Source organism: Anoplopoma fimbria, chromosome 13, assembly GCF_027596085.1.
Source record: "Anoplopoma fimbria isolate UVic2021 breed Golden Eagle Sablefish chromosome 13, Afim_UVic_2022, whole genome shotgun sequence".
NCBI lineage: Eukaryota > Metazoa > Chordata > Actinopteri > Perciformes > Anoplopomatidae > Anoplopoma > Anoplopoma fimbria.
In genome coordinates this window covers 26610697-26628241 of record NC_072461.1, presented here as the reverse complement: position 1 = coordinate 26628241, position 17545 = coordinate 26610697, and the positions used below count along the sequence as shown (strand labels likewise).

General features: G+C 40.0%; 1 protein-coding gene across 1 annotated transcript in view; it reads left to right on the top strand.

Moving 5' to 3' along the window:
- The window catches only part of fras1 (Fraser extracellular matrix complex subunit 1), a 262161-nt gene that overhangs the window by 218781 nt on the left and 25835 nt on the right, over positions 1-17545 (top strand). Inside the window, exons 43-49 of the mRNA XM_054610644.1 lie at positions 3902-4165; positions 4251-4439; positions 5272-5391; positions 6879-7058; positions 11546-11670; positions 13817-13957; positions 14991-15218. Coding sequence (XP_054466619.1) covers positions 3902-4165; positions 4251-4439; positions 5272-5391; positions 6879-7058; positions 11546-11670; positions 13817-13957; positions 14991-15218 — 1247 coding nt within the window. The remainder of the gene's footprint in view (positions 1-3901; positions 4166-4250; positions 4440-5271; positions 5392-6878; positions 7059-11545; positions 11671-13816; positions 13958-14990; positions 15219-17545) is intronic.

Here is a 17545-nt window from a genome sequence, read left to right as displayed (position 1 = left end):
TCAAACTCAAGCTTTTGTCTCTTTTATTTTTTCGTCTTTTTATTTTTGGAGAGAGACAATAATGACCACAGGATGAACATACAAACATAGCAGATGACTGAGTATCCTCATATCCCACCTCTCACCCCTTGAGCCCCACACTCCTCCATACCTAGGAAACAAAAAGAAAAAAGAACACAAAAAACATCCCGTCCGCATGCATACAGACAAACACATGCATACAGACAAACACATGCATACAATACTGTACATACAAACATAGCAGGTGTATGAGCAAAACAAACAGCTGGAGGGTTTTAAGTAACAAAATAGCACAATATGCCCTTATTTTATGCTGTTCCAGTCTCAATAGAGGCCAATCAGTTCATTATGGAGCACATCTGTGTTTTAGAAGCGCATAAAAATTGGTCTAGAAACATATTTTCGAGTGTAAATTTCTCTAAAAGTAAAATTTCTGATATTTGGTCAAAGAACTGCTTAAAAGTTCTGGGAGATTATTTATTTTTCTCAACTAAACGTATGCATTTCTTAACAGAATATGTTATTTTAATTTACATATATATATTTCCAAAATAGATTTAGTGAAGGAATGAATCGAATTCCAAAAACTTTTAAACAGATCACCAAAACAGATACATAAATGTTTCCGTCAATACTTTTTACATCTTTAAAAGGGTGAGATAGAACTTATAGATAAACACACAATTAGCTTCCTCGATGTTGTTACTTGTAAATGGGAAAAAACATTTAAATCTTTAACAGAGTTATGTAAGATACTATACAACATTTAGCAAATTTGACCAATTTACCAGTTTTGGTCTCTTTTAATGGCAAAGTAACAACAAAAGTTGTTATTCCTACAAGCTTTAATGAGTGACTGAAGATTTTCTGCTGCTACTGTCGGCAAGACATTCACACATACACGTTGTCTTTCATTTCATCATGTCGCCTTAAGATCGAGGTCTCCTTTTGACACTGTGAGAAATGCATCACTGAAGAATGCATCAAATATATTTAAGGAAATGTTTTCTCCAATGTTTTTAATTCTCATCCTCTCATACGGTGCATTCATTTAAATGTTTTAGTAAACTATTTACAGTGTGGCTTATTTTGCAACCAGCCATTTATCTGTAATTATGATGTCATGATTACAGCTTTTAAAACATAATGTAGATTATATTTACACACAGAGGTCACTGCAGGTAAACACTGGAGAATTATGCAAACAGATGTGCAGACCATATATTAGCATATAACATAAACACATACACAACACAGATACTATCACACACACACACACACACACACACACACACACAAAGTAATAGCCCAGCAGAGAGTTATGCTGAGGGGAATCCACACACACACACACACACACACACACACACACACAGGCTTGAAAACACATTACTCTCTGGTCCGACACCTAAAAGAGTTTAAAAGAAGACAAACACACCGCTGGTCCTGCAGTCATTCCTCACAAGCTCGCCGCAACACGACAAGACGACACACACTCAAATCAACTGACCTCCCAGCGCTCTGTTTTCCTGACGGCCCCTAAACCTCCCAAATTGAGTTTTCTCTCCGGCCCTCCAAAAGCCCTGCTAGACTAAAATAAATTGCCTCACACACAACAAAAAAAAAACATTTCACCAGACAAAAATATATTTCTTACCCAGCAATAAGTCAGGAAAAGTCAGGAAAGTGATAAAGAAAGTGAAGAGCAGTAATAAGTGAATTGTCACGTTGGAATAATGTCAGAAGAGAGACAAAGGATGCTAGATTTGCATAAAGGTTACTGTGAGGAACTTTAACTGGTCCTGAACCAGTCTCAGTTTGATACACTGGAGCTTGTTCAGCTGGCAGCCAATCAGAGAAATATCTTGTTTTCATATTTCATATTTAGTTATGTGAAGTTATTTATCATTTTTAATTAGAAACCATTCCGTCTTCAACATTCAGATGATTTTACCAGAGAAAATGTAGTTTTCAACCACATGTATCCAGTTAGGAGCCTGTTTAATACAAACACAGTGTTTTACTTGGATTTAATTTGCTTGAGGTCAAACAGAATTTACTGCAAGTACAAAGACAGCTTCTACATTAATATCTTTCAAAGAAAAACTGACACCTATTATCAATGTGATCAATTCACTACTTTTATTAAACTAAGACAGAGAGATAAATAACACGTAATATCTCACGACGCCTGGACATGTTTGCAGCAAAGCGTCTGATATTAGCTGATGTTCAATTTAGTTTCTGTTCCTTCTGCTGGAATCAGTTTTTTTCAACCAGTAGGAGAACTGGGATCCAGTTCAATCGAAGTCAAGAGCCTCTGTCCATTTTTTTTTTTCCAATCTAATCTGTATGCTTTTATCATCTGGTGAAGATCAGGAGGAACTCCAACTCAAAAAAACACTTCCAGTTCCAACATTCATTACATTTTTTTCCCAACAATACAAAATTAATCTTAGTTGTAGATGACAGCACTCAAAAAAAACGTCCATTTGGTTCTTGCTCAGTGTTATTTCCAACCCCCTTCCTCGCTGCCAGACACCTGCTTGGATCCATCCCTCATACCCCCCCTCCCAGTAAAAGCCCCATAAAGCAGCCGGTGAAACCGAGTGAACCGACGCTCCATAAAAGCAGCAGCGTGTCGTCTGATGGGACAGAGAGCAGGAGACGAGTGATTTCAGTCCCAGGCAGCTCATCTGTTTTAACAGGCACACACACACACACACACACACACACACACACACACACACACACACACACACACACACACACACACACACACACACACACACACACACACACACACACACACAGAAGAAGAGAGATCCTTCTCTGATAAAGACGTCAGGATGCTGCAGCACACACTGACACACAGAGTTACCTATCCAACTTTTGTCGAGTCAGCGTAAACAATTTAATCACTCCGACTACACATCAGTCCTGGAGTTAATAATTATGTATCAACTATTAGTTACAGTTTTTGGCTCCGAGGGTAGTTTTCTTATTGTAAGGGTGACCTCTGAGCAAGGCAAAGGTCCTAAAAGATGCTTTCTGTGTTGTATTTTTAGATATAGATTAATAGGATGTCAGTTTGCAAACAGCTTATGTTACTGCATTGTTTTACATTTGGTCTGTTGTGTGATGAAGTTGAACCTTGTAAATTAAAATCAATGTGGTTCCTCAACATCAACAAAAAAAAGCTTTCTCTCTGATATTTATTACCTTATAATCCGAGAGAATATTTTATTTTAGTTTTCTTTTACGACTTTAATCTTGGAATTTCCCATTTTTTTCTGGGATTATTGCCACCCCCTCCCTGCTTCTCCATTTATTTATTTTTCCTTTATGATGGCCATGATACACTGTTGTATGATTCACTACCAGCCTCATGAATATAAAGGAAAAAGCTTTAAAGGGAATGAAAGAAATATTTAGAAAATGTATGAGTGGGAAAAAAGAGAGCTTGTGTGTGTGTGTGTGTGTGTGTGTGTGTGTGTGTGTGTGTGTGTGTGTGTGTGTGTGTGTGTGTGTGTGTGTGTGTGTGTGTGTGTGTGTGTGTGTGTGTGTGTGTGTGTGTGTCTCATTACGCTCCAGGATTTAGGCTCAAATCCCATTTAAACCTGGGCTTTGATTTAAGAGGCGATGTAATTTAGTGGAATCTAAAAACTCTCATTAGTTTCCACAAAGTCTTTCATGTAGCGCACGAAAAACTCACAACGTCCTCCATTTGACCGGGATAATCAGAGCACTTAACCAGATGCTGCTTCGTTCTGCTACAGCGCCACACACACAGATATATATTTATATATATATATATATATATATATATACACACACACCCTGTTCATAAATCCAGAGGTTCATTAATCTCCTCTCCCCTCAGGCAAACTCCGCAGACGGCAGTTCTACTCTCAGCCGCTGGAGAACGGCCGGGTGCTCACGCAGGGCTCCACCTTCACCTACCAGGACATCCTGGACCAGTTGCTGGTCTACACACCTGAGACCGTCAGTGGGGGGGCGGACGAGATGGGTTTCACGCTCACCGACGGGATCTACACGCACACGGGCCGCCTGGAGTTCACCATGGACGTCAGGAGGAGCGAAGGACCGAGGATGACCGTCAACAGAGGCCTGCAGCTCCCAGCAGGTGAGACAGGAAGTAGAACTTGTGTGTGAGAAAAGCCTTTATTAAGCATGCAAAGGGAGATTAAAGGGCTCTGATTTGTTTTCAGGATCTTCGTCTAAGATCACGGAGCAGAACCTGAAGGGTACGGACATCGACTCGGACAGCCTGAAGCTCCGGTACATCCTCACCAAAGACCCTCCGACGGGAAAAATCCAGCTCAGCAAGAGCGGACGTGTGGAGAAGATTTCTGTGAAAGGACCCGTTCAGAGCTTCACTCAGGACGACGTCAACAAAGGTTTCATTTTCTTTTATTGTATTCCTCTTTTTCCATTTGTCGTCTTCTGTCTCAAGTGTTCTCCACACAATATTCTGCTTTTATTATATCTCAAAAGTCTTTCTGCTTTGTCCCCAAGACAAATAGATGTGGTTGTTGTTGTTGGAGGTTGCCGAGAGTTTTTCATCAGTTTAAAAGCAATATATATTTTATAACAGAGTGATGGTAGAGAAACACTTGTCCGCTGTGTACTTTATGTGACAGGGCGACACCATTTAAAGTATATCTATGCATGCATATGCATTTCTGATGATACATTGTTTTTATGAATAAACAAGATCATGTTTATTATATAAGATCATGTTTATTTGCTTCTAGCTTAAAGTGGTGGTGATGCAACATGTTCTCAATTTCAACTCGTCAAATACAAACACTTGTTCCGTGGTCTTTACGCTTCAAACTATGAAGCTTTGGATTTCCCTGGTGACATTTTTGGACTCGTTACGTCTTTTTCTAAATAAACTTCCTATGTAGGTTAATCTGGTTATTAAGTTTACTTACATGACAAAACTTCTTGGTTAGGTTAAGGCAACAAAAGTACTTTGTTATGAATTTTAAAAGTTAATGTAGGCAGTTACAATTACAAAACTAAGGGGAAATAAGTCATAATTACTTTATTATTACTTTACTACGTTTGTTTGACCCAACCAACCCCCCCATCTTTCGATGCTCTCTTATATGTTTGCTATCAATTATTTTCTCTGTAGTTTTATATGAAGACTTATATGATTTAATGTGACATCAAGACAACGATAGTGATTTAACACTGAGTTCTTGTCCGTTTTCTCTGCAGGCCTGCTTCAGTACGTCCACGAGAAAGGGGAGAAGGGAGGCAGCCTGTCTTTGAAGTTCAACCTGGTTGATCCAGAGGGCAACAAGCTGATCGACCAGTCCTTCTTCATCAGTGTGCTCGGTAGGGTTCCCCCTCCATCCTCTGACCTCCTGCAGCCCTTAAACGGGTCCAAGTGTTCCTTCATTGTTGGAGAAAGAGATAATCTCTTTGTCCTGCACATTGGACCTGGATATGAATTATGTAGAGCCACTGTTGTTAGCTGTTTTTAAAGTGGCCCTATTATGCTTTTCCACTTTTTCCTCTCCTTTAGTGTGTTGTATATATTTTTGTACATGTAAAAGGTCCGTAGAGTGTAAAACCTGAAGTCCACGCCTAAAAGGAGTTACCCTCCCCCTCAGAAGCTCTAGAGCTCCTGAAACGGCTCCATTGAATTCTCTCCTTCACTTCTGTAACTTTATGAGGTCATAATGTAACTTTATGAGGTCACAATGTAACTTTATGAGGTCACAATGTAACTTTATGAGGTCATAATGTAACTTTATGAGGTCACAATGTTACAGAAGTGACGTATAACTCCTTCCGGCCAGTTTGGCCCTCAAACAACAAAAGAGAGAGACGGAGTTGAAGTGTTTTGAAATGTGAAACGTTGACCAATCACAACAGAGCGGGCTAGCTGACCAATCAGAGCAGACTTTGCTTTCTGGAGGGAGGAGCAAGCGCTACAACGAGCGTTTCAGAGAGAGGGTGAGAAGAGGTGCTGCAGGACAGCCAGGATGAGAAAAACAAGGAGGATTATGAGCATTAACGCATGTAAACATGTTGTAACTGTAACTGGAGATAAAAATATGCATCCGGAAAATAGCATAATAGTGCCTGATTGAATGAATAATTCGCAATACGGATATATTTTTTGAAAAAGTCAGGGTTAGGGTTTTTAACGTCCAATGCATCGTCTCACTTCAGTGTTTCTCAGTCGGCTGGATGGTAACAACAAACCAAAACTTTATTTTTCCTCTCGCTTCCTTCTGAGCTCTCAGCCAAACCTTTGCAGAGGTTCAGCAGTTCTGGTCTTGCAGCCGCCGGAGACTGAAGGATTGTCTGTCCTGATTCTCTCATATCTCTGCCGGCTCACGTTTTTATCTTGTTCTGTATTATCCCCCTCACTTTTTTTTATTTCCTCCACAGTGTCTGCTCATACCTCTTTCTCTGATTACTTCCCTGGCCTTCTCTCAATCTCTCCTAATCCATTTGTCCAAATCGCTCAAATTTATATCGCTCTTTCACGCTTCCTGGTTTCAATTTCATCTTTTCTTTTTCTTTTTGTTGGGTGGTGTTGTTGTCATTTCTCCACTTCCTAATAGACCCCTCTGCTCCTCTTATCTTCTCTCTTCTCCCTCTCCAAATCAGTCTTCTTGTTTGTTTTTCACCATGATGAGAAATCGACCTTTTATATTTTTTATCTGCTTTTGGATGAATCGTTTTCATAAACTCGTGGAAAAGGCCAACATGCTATCAACATCTTTTTCCTGTCTTGATTGTCCTCCTCTCCTCTTCTTCTTATTGTGATTGACCTTCGTCCTCTCTCTCTCTCTCTCTCTCTCCTCCAGAGGATCGTCTTCCTCCGTCCGTGGTGGTGAACAAAGGCCTGGTGCTGGACGAGAACACGGTGAAGAAGCTGACCACGCTGCAGCTGTCGGCCAGCGACCAGGACAGCGAACCGGGCGAGCTCGTCTACCGCGTCACCAAGGAGACGGGCCTGGGTCACCTGGAGCACGCCGCCAACCCGGGTACCAACACTTACTTATTTATTGTGATGGCTATAACAGGTGTCTTATGTTTCCATGTACAGAGATAAACATCAAACAGACGTTCTGATAACATTATTTTGTTGGAAGTATAATTGCAGAAAAAACAAAAGCTGTTTTCATCCAATATTCGTAGCCATACCTGCAAAAAAATTATACACCGTATCCGTAGATATCCAACAAAATGACTACGTATATAATCCCATTAATTGGGGCTGCACAGCGAGAGGGGCCCGGGTTCGATTCCCCGAGCTACACAGAAGTTCTCACCGGGTTCTAAAGGCTTCCACTCGGTTTAGTAAACTGCCAGTAGGTGTGGAAGGGAGCATGAATGGTTCTCTGTCTCTATATGTCCGGACTGCGGTCATATCAAGGTAACGCCAAGACCTTTAAAAGGATAAGGGGTCCTTTTTTCTTTATCCTTGACCATTATCCATTTAAGGATACGGTTAATTGATCCACTTAATTATGAACCAGGTATTATAAAGACAGAAAAACACTTTGATTTATTTGTAACGTAACTTTTGTGACTTCCCTATTTTTTGTCAACCCCAAACAAAGTTATTTTCCTAAAGTTTAAAAAGCTAAAATCTATTGCAACTTTAAATAAACTTAAAAAAAATTGTTTTCTGGATGCGGCGAATAAAAAATGTCAGAACAAGCAGGGCGTAGTAAACCGAAAAAAACCTCATTACAACGTTGATGAGTCCAAAGGATTTGCTGCAGACTGGTGTACCATTAATTTATATACAGAGAGGTTAAATCTGTCTTTGATAATTAACTCCACACACGCACACACGCACACACACACACACACACACACACACACACACACACACACACACACACACACACACACACACACACACACACACACACACACACACACACAGGGAAGTGTAATGAATCTTGCTCCAGTTCTTCTCTAGTTTATCTCTGACATATTTCAGCTGCCCCCAAAACAGACTTCTTTTGGCACCCACACCACACACACACACACACACACACACACACACACACACACACACACACACACACACACACACACACACACACACACACACACACATATATATATATAATGAATGCCTGCAGCCTTTTATTTCTAGTGTATTCAGTGTATTCTCCTTAAATATAACAACCTGTCATGTGCACATTTCCTGAAGCTGCATCACTTTATTTCCACATGGACCTAAAAGAACACTCCTCTTACAGTATGTCACCTTAAAGGGCTTTTACGACAGAAAAAACAACAAATGAAAATCACAATGAGGTGATTATTCGCTTCCGTGCTATTAAACAATCAGACACCCGGCTGAATGCACTCTCCACATCGCCGCTCGCTCTCCCAGCATGCTAATTAGCTGGATGTTAACGCCACTCTGCCATTTTGGAGCATCAGTTCACCTCAGAGCACACACACACACACACACACACACTGATAATTACCGCTAGCCATTCAGCCGGCCTGTCACGCTATGCTGACACGCACGGCTAGTTGCTCCTGTGGGGTGAAGCCTGTCAAGGTAACAGCACAGAGAGAGAGAGAGAGAGAGAGAGAGAGAGAGAGAGAGAGAGAGAGATGAAGGCCCTCGTTCAAAGTCTTCAAAAAGAGCTTATTAACTGTCTGAGGTTATGAGCTCCTCTCAGGTGGAGAGTTTGTCAAAAAGCCACCTGTCACACAAATCAACGAGGACTGGACCTCGCCTCAAATTATTCATATGTCCTCGGCAACTTCTGCTGGAGTGTTGGTTGAAGTGTGTGACTTCACAGACATAGATGAAGTGCAGCCTTTCAGGAGTTTTCTGTCGAGATTTTGGCGGTGCTGCAGCTGTTGGGAGGGGGTCTTTTTCTGCCAAGTCACTCCTGAGAGACTATTTTCCAGCTCCACCAATCAGAAGTCATGTTATGTAGCTATTAAGGCTTTCTAAAGGAGCCATTGATAATGTAAGTCAGAGGCAACTGGAGCAATCTAGATAAGTTCTGCTTGCTGTGTAAAGTTTTTTCTCGAGTTTTCACAAAGCTATAAACAGAACAGCACAACGTCTTTACAAATAAGACAGAAGGTTATGCAAACAGATAAAAAAATAAATAAGATTATAGTAAAAATAACAGTGAGTATTTGTCTTTGAACATTTCGCTATACATACAAATATATTTCAACTGGGCATTCATTTAGTCGCTGTCATATCTCATCGAAAAGTTCAGGTGTCCATGCACGAGATACTGGACCCCAAATTATTCCACCGGTGTGAGAATATGAATCACCTCGTATGACTGGCTGTTTCATTTTTTTGCAGCTGTGAGATCCTCCATTTGCTTCAATTCCACTTCTATCGTTGGCCAAAGCTTCCTCATCATCATAGGTCAAAAGATGTGTTTATAGTTATTATGTGTGAACAAATAGATACTTATGTAAAACATCCTTAGAGTTGGAATTGGGACGCAACAATTTAAGGCAGTTTAAGCACGGCCCATTTAAATTCACTGTGAAATCATCCGTCAGTGAACTCCACCTCAATCAACAATCTCTCAGTCAACTTCCCTCCGTTGTTGCTCTGCTTCACAGTCCTTAAACGACCCATAATAACAGCTCAAAGTCTACAGCGCATCAGAAGAGGTTTTCGCTTCTGTGTGACTGATGAGACAATATTTTGTTTTGAAGAACGCAATGATGCACAACCGAGCGGAGAGCTGCAGCTACCAATTATCACATTTAGGTGAGGGTGAGGCGGCGGAGTGTCACGGGTGAAGTCATTTCTCAAAAACAGACCAAATATATTCAGAGACCAAAGAAAATAGAGATGCAAAAGCAGACTGTGCTTCTATTTTTAACCAACTGCAGCAAGCACTTTTTATCACACGTCAAATGACATGCTTTGGAAAACTTTCATGAACAACAACAATAATTTAAAAACAATGAAATACGTTTTTTCTGCACTAAAACAAATGACCTGTCTCTTCCCCTTTTCCTACTTTTTTAGTACGTTTTGAGTAATTACATCTTGAAATCCTTTTGACTTCATTTGTAAGATTTCTACTTTGCTCTTTTCATCTCATATAATTCAGTCTGTGGTTAAACTTCTGGGAAGCAAAAACCTGGTATTTTAACATTATCTCCCGTCAAGACAAATGGAAAAATATATTTTTATTTTAATATGATGGGGCTAAATAAGCAGGTATTTTCATCTCTGACTGAGAATATTCCCTCTCTCGCCCTGTGTGCCTGTGTTGATTATGTCGATGCATAAAGAAAAGATGACACAAGTTAGGAGAACCGCCGAGTTCAGCGTGTTTCACTCGAGTCAGACGCCGACGTGAAGAAGATCGATGTTAAAAAAGCCTCCATTTCTGTTTCCTTAAGGCCCTTGGTGACATATTGAGCTATTGCACCTCCTATATGATATTTGACCTGCTTCATATTTTGGTAGTTCTTCATTTTTGGGGGGAATCCCTCCCGTCTGCACAGGAAAATAACTCTCGTCCCATCCCTTCCGCTTAGGGAATAGCTTTGAATCCATCGGCGGGCTGTGGAGTTATTACCTTCATATCAAAGTCACCGGCAGCATGAGAAGTCCATTTATAGATTATTCACTGTCCCTTCATACGATGACAGGCCTGTGACAAACACTAACTACCTCATTTAAAATATAGAAAATAGTAATATAAAGTTAAACACTGCTAGATTTGAATTATGTGTCACATGCTCTTATTTCCAGGCATTAAAACCTGTCTACAACCTGTACTAATATCAATCGTTGTATGTGAGGATCAAACAGTCTGCTGTGAAAATATGTTTAGCTACCATACAAAGAACTCCATTTTCTCAAAAACCACAAAAAGTGCCTTTGAGCACCCAGCCATAACAAATCAGCAGAAATTAAACTCCTGTGATGCAAAATATGTTTTGCTTCCTTTTTTGAGACGATTGCCTTTAGTTTCACTCCGGGTAGTGCTTGATCGCTGCAATCAAACCTGATTACGTTTCCCATTGAGTTTTAAAAGAGTGGAAAAAGAAGCCAGAAAAAAAAAAGGTTTGACTTTAGTTTTTAGTTTATGCGCTCATTAAAATGATAAAAGCCAACAAAGAAAAGAGGAAAGGAAACACAATGAATGCTCTGAGACAAAAATGGCTAGAGGGGCTTACAAAACCATCTGATGCCGAAATAGAAAAAGATGAACGATGACAAAGAGACACAGAAGAATTGGACACAAGACAGTTGACAGTGAAATTCAATACGGATTAGATTGGTAGAAAAACAACAAAATGCATGAATATCAAGTAACGGCAATGTGTTCAAAGCAAACGAGGGAAAGAATGGAAGTCCTAATGAGGTTTTTTGTTTTTTATGTGAGTTTGTCTGTAACCCGTAAGTTTGTCAGGATGTATCACTGAGTGTGTGGGTGTACACAGAAAGACAAAGTAAATACTTTTTTACGATTATTCCTCTCACTCTCTATCTCTGCAGGCACCAGAATCAGCACCTTCACTCAGGCCGATCTGGTATCACGCAGCATCCAGTACGTCCACACCAGTGAAGAAGAGAAGCACGCCGACCAGTTCTCCTTTACCGTGTCCGACGGGACTAATGAGGTAAGTAAGGGGGGAAAGGCTCTAAAGAATAAAAAGGGGCTTTAAAGACCTGTTTGGGGTTTGATTTGGTTCAGTTTGGTGTACCTGGCGGTACAATGGAAATAATAGGGGACCCAGTGAAGTTCCTTGGGGAACACCTTTTGGGGCGTCATACTTATTGTATTATTTTTTTTTTTACATCTAGCAACACAAAGCAAAGTCCCATTCCAAATGCACTTATTATTACTAATTTCTCTCTAATTAAACCTTTTTTTCCTTAAGTTCATAGGCTCTCGGCAGCTTATTTCTCCTTCATTCGTGTGCGTCTTGGTGGCAATTTGAAATATATTATTACACAAAGACTATGTTAAAGAAAGCTTTATCCATGCCTGTAGGACAATTGGTAGCCTACAACAGAAATATACCACAAACTGCAGCTCTTTTGTCTTTAAGAGCTACATGCATACAAGCAGCCAGGAGTGAAGTAAGTGTCCAGCTCAGTGTCCCACCGTCACAAATTAAAAAATTCAGGATAAGACGGCGCTGTTTTAAGAGGCAGACGGGCATTTATGTGATTCATGCTTGAGCATCTTTTAACAACAACGAAAGCCCACTTGGCACGTCTGAGTCCCTCAGTTCTCGTGATAATGGATTAAAGACAGTCGGTGTTTGTCCTTCACATAAAAGGCCTTCAGACTGTTTGTCATTGGCTTTTTTTGTTTTGAGACCAAGCCTCTTAGCCTCAAATAGTAACAAAGGGTCAGTAAAATATTTCTGACCCATAGCACAGTAATTACATTGCAATATAAAATGTAATTATGTTATATAAATATATATTAAATCTAATGGACCCCAGGCTTTTAGAGTGGGGAGGAAGCGGCACTCCAATCCCTCCCCCCTCCCAGTTCGCTTCATGCATAAATCTGCCTTGCTAATCCGGACTAATGAGGACCACAAGGACTTGAGCAAACATGTGAAAAAGGTCATTTGGCCTTCACGCCTGGCCGGCCGCAGTGTGTGCAGGCTTTTGTGCCCACTGTAGTGGTTAGTGTTGGTGAAGTGGTCTGGTGCTTTTACTTTTGTTAACGCTCCTCTCTCTGCAGTTGGGAGGGTCCGTTCAGCTTTCTGTTAGAAACACACTGCATATTAATAACCAAGTGTTCTGCATTAAAGCTCAGTTTTATGTCATTTTAAAGTTTAAGTAAAGCAGAATAATTAACTTGTGTGTGATGAGATGGCATTGCTCAAGGGCATACAGTGTTTCTGTTATAGCTGCAGTTTGTGCTATTTGGATCATGTCAACTGAAAGTGATTGCATATCATTTTCTCACTAGACTGAAACCTATGGAGCCCATTTATTTCATCTATTCAGCACTGTTACTGTCACAATTGCTCTTCTTGCAAAGAAATGGCGTAACGTGTCCCCAAAACATTTCCATTATCTGAAAAAACAACGACCTTGTTTTCAGCCTTTGTGCATTTTGTTCAGAGAATCCCAGAGGCTTCAAGCTGCACATTTTGTCTGTCTTAAAGTAATACACAGTACACACATTTGCAAATTGAGAGAGTTACTGAAGTCATCCCTGAAGTGATTCCGATGGAAGTGATTTGGGACAAAAAATGCACAGTTCTCATTCTGTGCAAAAATGCATTCAGCTGAAGTTAATATGAGGCTTCAGCAGTGTGAATACAAATCAAGTGGTGATCCAAAGATGCCAAAGTAATTTTGTTTTTTGGACAATAGTCTCTCTTTACATAAGGTACATGTGGACGGTGTGACGCTATTGTTTTAAGACTTGAAAAACAAAAGTGTGAACCTATTTAGCAATCAAGCAGGCAAAACTTTTAACAGATACCATTCACAAAGTGCTTCACAGTCAAAGAAATACAAATTTGAGGAGTAGGAATAGGCGAACACTAAATACTTCAGTTTATATGTACAGTTCTAAATTACTGTGACAAATTTAAATCTAATTCTTTGATGCGTAAGTTATATTTCTCAGTGGAGAACAAGAGCAATGTTGCCTTAGAGAGAAGAAACAGAACAGAAGAATTTAGAGAAAGATAAATGAGCCCAAAAATACTTGTAGTGATAACTGTTTGTTTGGAAAGAGCTGCACATTGTCTTAAGAGTGGCCTCATACTGTCCTGTGCATGTTGCCTCCAGGTTGCCCAGACGTTCTACATCACCATCAAACCAGTGGACGACTCCCTGCCTCTGCTCCAGGTTCCTGGCATGAGGGTCCAGGAAGGAGTGAGGAAGACCATCACCGAGTTTGAGCTGAAAGCCACAGATGCAGACACCGAGGTAGGACACACAAATCTCTGAAAAATCTTTTGCAAAATTAAATGAATTATTTTTTATTAGATATTATTATTTCTCAATTATTAATTTTTTTACTTATTATAATGTTTTACTTTAACTTTTAACTTGTAACTTTTAATGTTTACTTAAAATTTAACATTTTGCAAAACTTTTGCACTCCAGTAGGACGACAGGTGCGTAGGAGAATACCTTAAGTAGACAATATAGAACAAAAACTCCCGCACACTGGCTTCTTCACTTGCATATAAATGTATTTTAGTCACGACGTTTCGGTGCATGGACCTTCATCAGGTTATTTATAATTTTTTAAATAACCTCAATTTTAAATAAAATAGTTTACATTTATATTTATATATATTTATTTTATTATTATTTAAAAAAATATATTTAAACTTTTTTCATTTTTTTTTTTACATTTATATATGTATATATATATATATATATATATATTTATATATATATTTTTTTTGTATTTGTATTTTAATTTATTATTATTATTATTTTATTTTTATTGCTTTTACCATTTTAGAACAGAGCAGGATTTCCAAATGATAATTGTTGGTGCTTTCTAAGCTGCCGTTTGGAAAGCCCGTTCTTCTCTTCAGCTTTATTTTCTTTGGCAACAACATAACAAACACTGTTTCCTCCTCCAGCCTCAGATACCGTCTGACACTGCTAATCCCATCACTCCACCATCTCGAGCGCTCCCCTGCAGAGCACTTATTTAGTAATTATTGTAATTTCCTATTTTTCGTGCGGATCTACAATCACTTCATTTCACAGGAGGTCTTTTAAAAGCAGCTAAGGAGCTCAAGTATTCAGCTGTTGGTTAAACATGTGATGTTCTTCTCTAGAAAAGATTTCCCACTTGGTGGTTGTTGGAGCAGCAGAGTAATAACAATAATCACAGACCAGTAAATGTTGTAAAAATTAAAATAAAATAGTGCTTTAAAAAGAAACCCTTGCTGTTTCTTTCCTCTTTCTAACATTTCTTTTTTCTTATACCTTTGTCCAGGCGGAGTCCATCATCTTCACCGTCGTCCAGGCTCCTCGTCACGGAACCATCGAACGCACAAACAACGGGCAGCACTACCGGCAGACCGGCAGCTTCACCATGGACGACATCTACCAGAACCGCGTCAGCTACAACCACGACGGCTCCAACTCGCTCAAGGACCGCTTCACCTTCAGCGTGGCCGACGGCACCAACCTGCTCTTCATGGTGGAGGAGGGCGGCAAGGAGGTGAGGGCATGTGTGTAGTGTGTGTGTGTGTGTGTGTGTGTGTGTGATATTTGAACCACAGCAGAAAGGTCAAATCTTCACGTTAGATTGTCTTTTGGTGTGTGTGAGGCAGCTTCCAGACTTATTTATTACTATATAGAAGATTGAATTAGTAAAGTTTAGGCACTGTGTGTGTGTGTGTGTGTGTGTGTGTGTGTGTGTGTGTGTGTGTGTGTGTGTGTGTGTGTGTGTGTGTGTGTGTGTGTGTGTTCTGACCTTTTAATGACAGGAGGGGTGAATCAGCACTTTATGTGTGTGTGTGTTCTTGTGCTTCTATCTGTGTGAGGACTTTAGTTGAACTATCGACCCGGAGACTGACAAGTTTGAAAACACCGTTTTTGCAGAGAGAGGTAGTTTCAGTAAAGTTTAGACATTTTTGAAAAGTGAGTAAATGTAGAAAAGTGTGGACATATTCTGAAAGGAAAGCACATTTTGAAAAGTGAGGACATTTGTTAAGGTTAAGAACAATTTGGAAGGTTTAGATACACATTTTAAAGAAAGCATATCATGAAAATTGAGACATTTGTGACAATTAAGGACTTTTTTGAAAAGTGACTATGTTGGAAGTATGCTGACATTTTTGGAAGCTGTGGACATATTTGGAAATATAGATGTTTTTGAAAATTAGTACATCTTTAAAGAGTGAGGGCATTTCCAGAGAGTGGAACATGTTTGGAGGGGGAGGATTCTTATTGAAGGTGAAGCAGAGTAGTTCTTCCCTCAAAGAATATTTCATTTGAGGCCTGTAAAAAGCCAATTTCTTTGTAAGTTCTTACTTCCTACCTAAAGATGATCTTGCAATCCCTGTAGTTTCATTCACACCCAATCATGACGCATTGTTGTGACATCATGTCGCGAACTTCAACCCCCTCCAATCAACAAATGGACACAACCAGTGTGCGAAATATGGGCGGTGTCAGGGGGTTCTTGACCACTTGACACTTCAGACTCCCTGAAAGCCTCAATAGCAAAATTTTGCGGGGATCTAAAAACATAAGACAATTATTTGTCACTAAAATGTCTTTTAAAAGCTTACTGATGCACAGCAAAACTAATTATTCAAACTGCAAAACAATCATCACAAATATGAATAATGCGTGCGAGAGACGACTTTCTACCATAAATGTCAAAGCCAGACAGAGACGGGACGTAGTTGCACGAATCAAGCCTCTCCTCAGATCTGGTTGTGGACCTAAATAGACAAATAAATGCATAAATCGAAGGTCCTCTCAAGTATAGAAATACAAACATATCTGTGTGTGTGTGTGTGTGTGTGTGTGTGCGTGTGCGTGTGTGTGTGTGTGTGTGTGTGTGTGTGTGTGTGTGTGTGTGTGTTGTTAATGCCAGCTTTATGGTGATAGTTATGATCGAGCTTCAGGGTGAATTGACTCGTGCGTTTGTCAATTCAGACGTCCTCCAGCTCCTGTCACTACAAATACTCACTGTGATTAAACTGAATGACAGCAGGCAGGTATTGATATCCTCAATCACACACACACACACACACACACACACACACACACACACACATATACACACACTTCTCAGACGTGTGTTCATTATCTTCCGATTGCCCGGGGATGTTGGGCTCAATGGTCACACGTGTTCTGGAGCTCATATATGGGTTTTGTGGCATTAACGCTGCCGGTGTTTGAGATGAGTTTTTCCCCCACCCGGCGCTGCTGTGAGATTAAATAATGTATGAGCCTCATATCACACCTTTTGCTTGAACGCATCCTTCAAATGGCATGTTGGACAAACTTTGGCCTTTGCGGCATTTGTGTGATGACAGGCTGCTCTTTCTGTAATCCTCTTGGAGCTGGGAAACAACGAAGTGACTAATGATGTTTGAGCAGTTTATCACCGCAGCTCAAAGGGGGGGTTACAAATCCATAAAGTAATAACCTGCAGTGCTTGTGTTTTGTGACTGTGATATTCAACCTAAATCCAGTTCATGGGAACTTTTCCATACCACTTGTAACTAAAATACAAAGTTTTTCTTTCTTTGGATTATAATAACTTTTAACTTACAAAATAGATGTTACGTAGTGCTTCACAGGACAATAAAAAGCAACTACCTATGTCATTTTTAGAACACCACAGATTACATCTTGGAATACGGCTGCCGCCATGTTGTTTTTTTTGCAACCGATGAACATAAGTTACCATATTTGGAAGTGACGCCGTATTCATCTCTGGTAGCAGCAGTGACCTGTCAATCAGTGTGTAGCCCCGCCCTAAAGCATCCCCTGCTTTATGGTCTGTTTGACTCTAAATGGAGCATCATT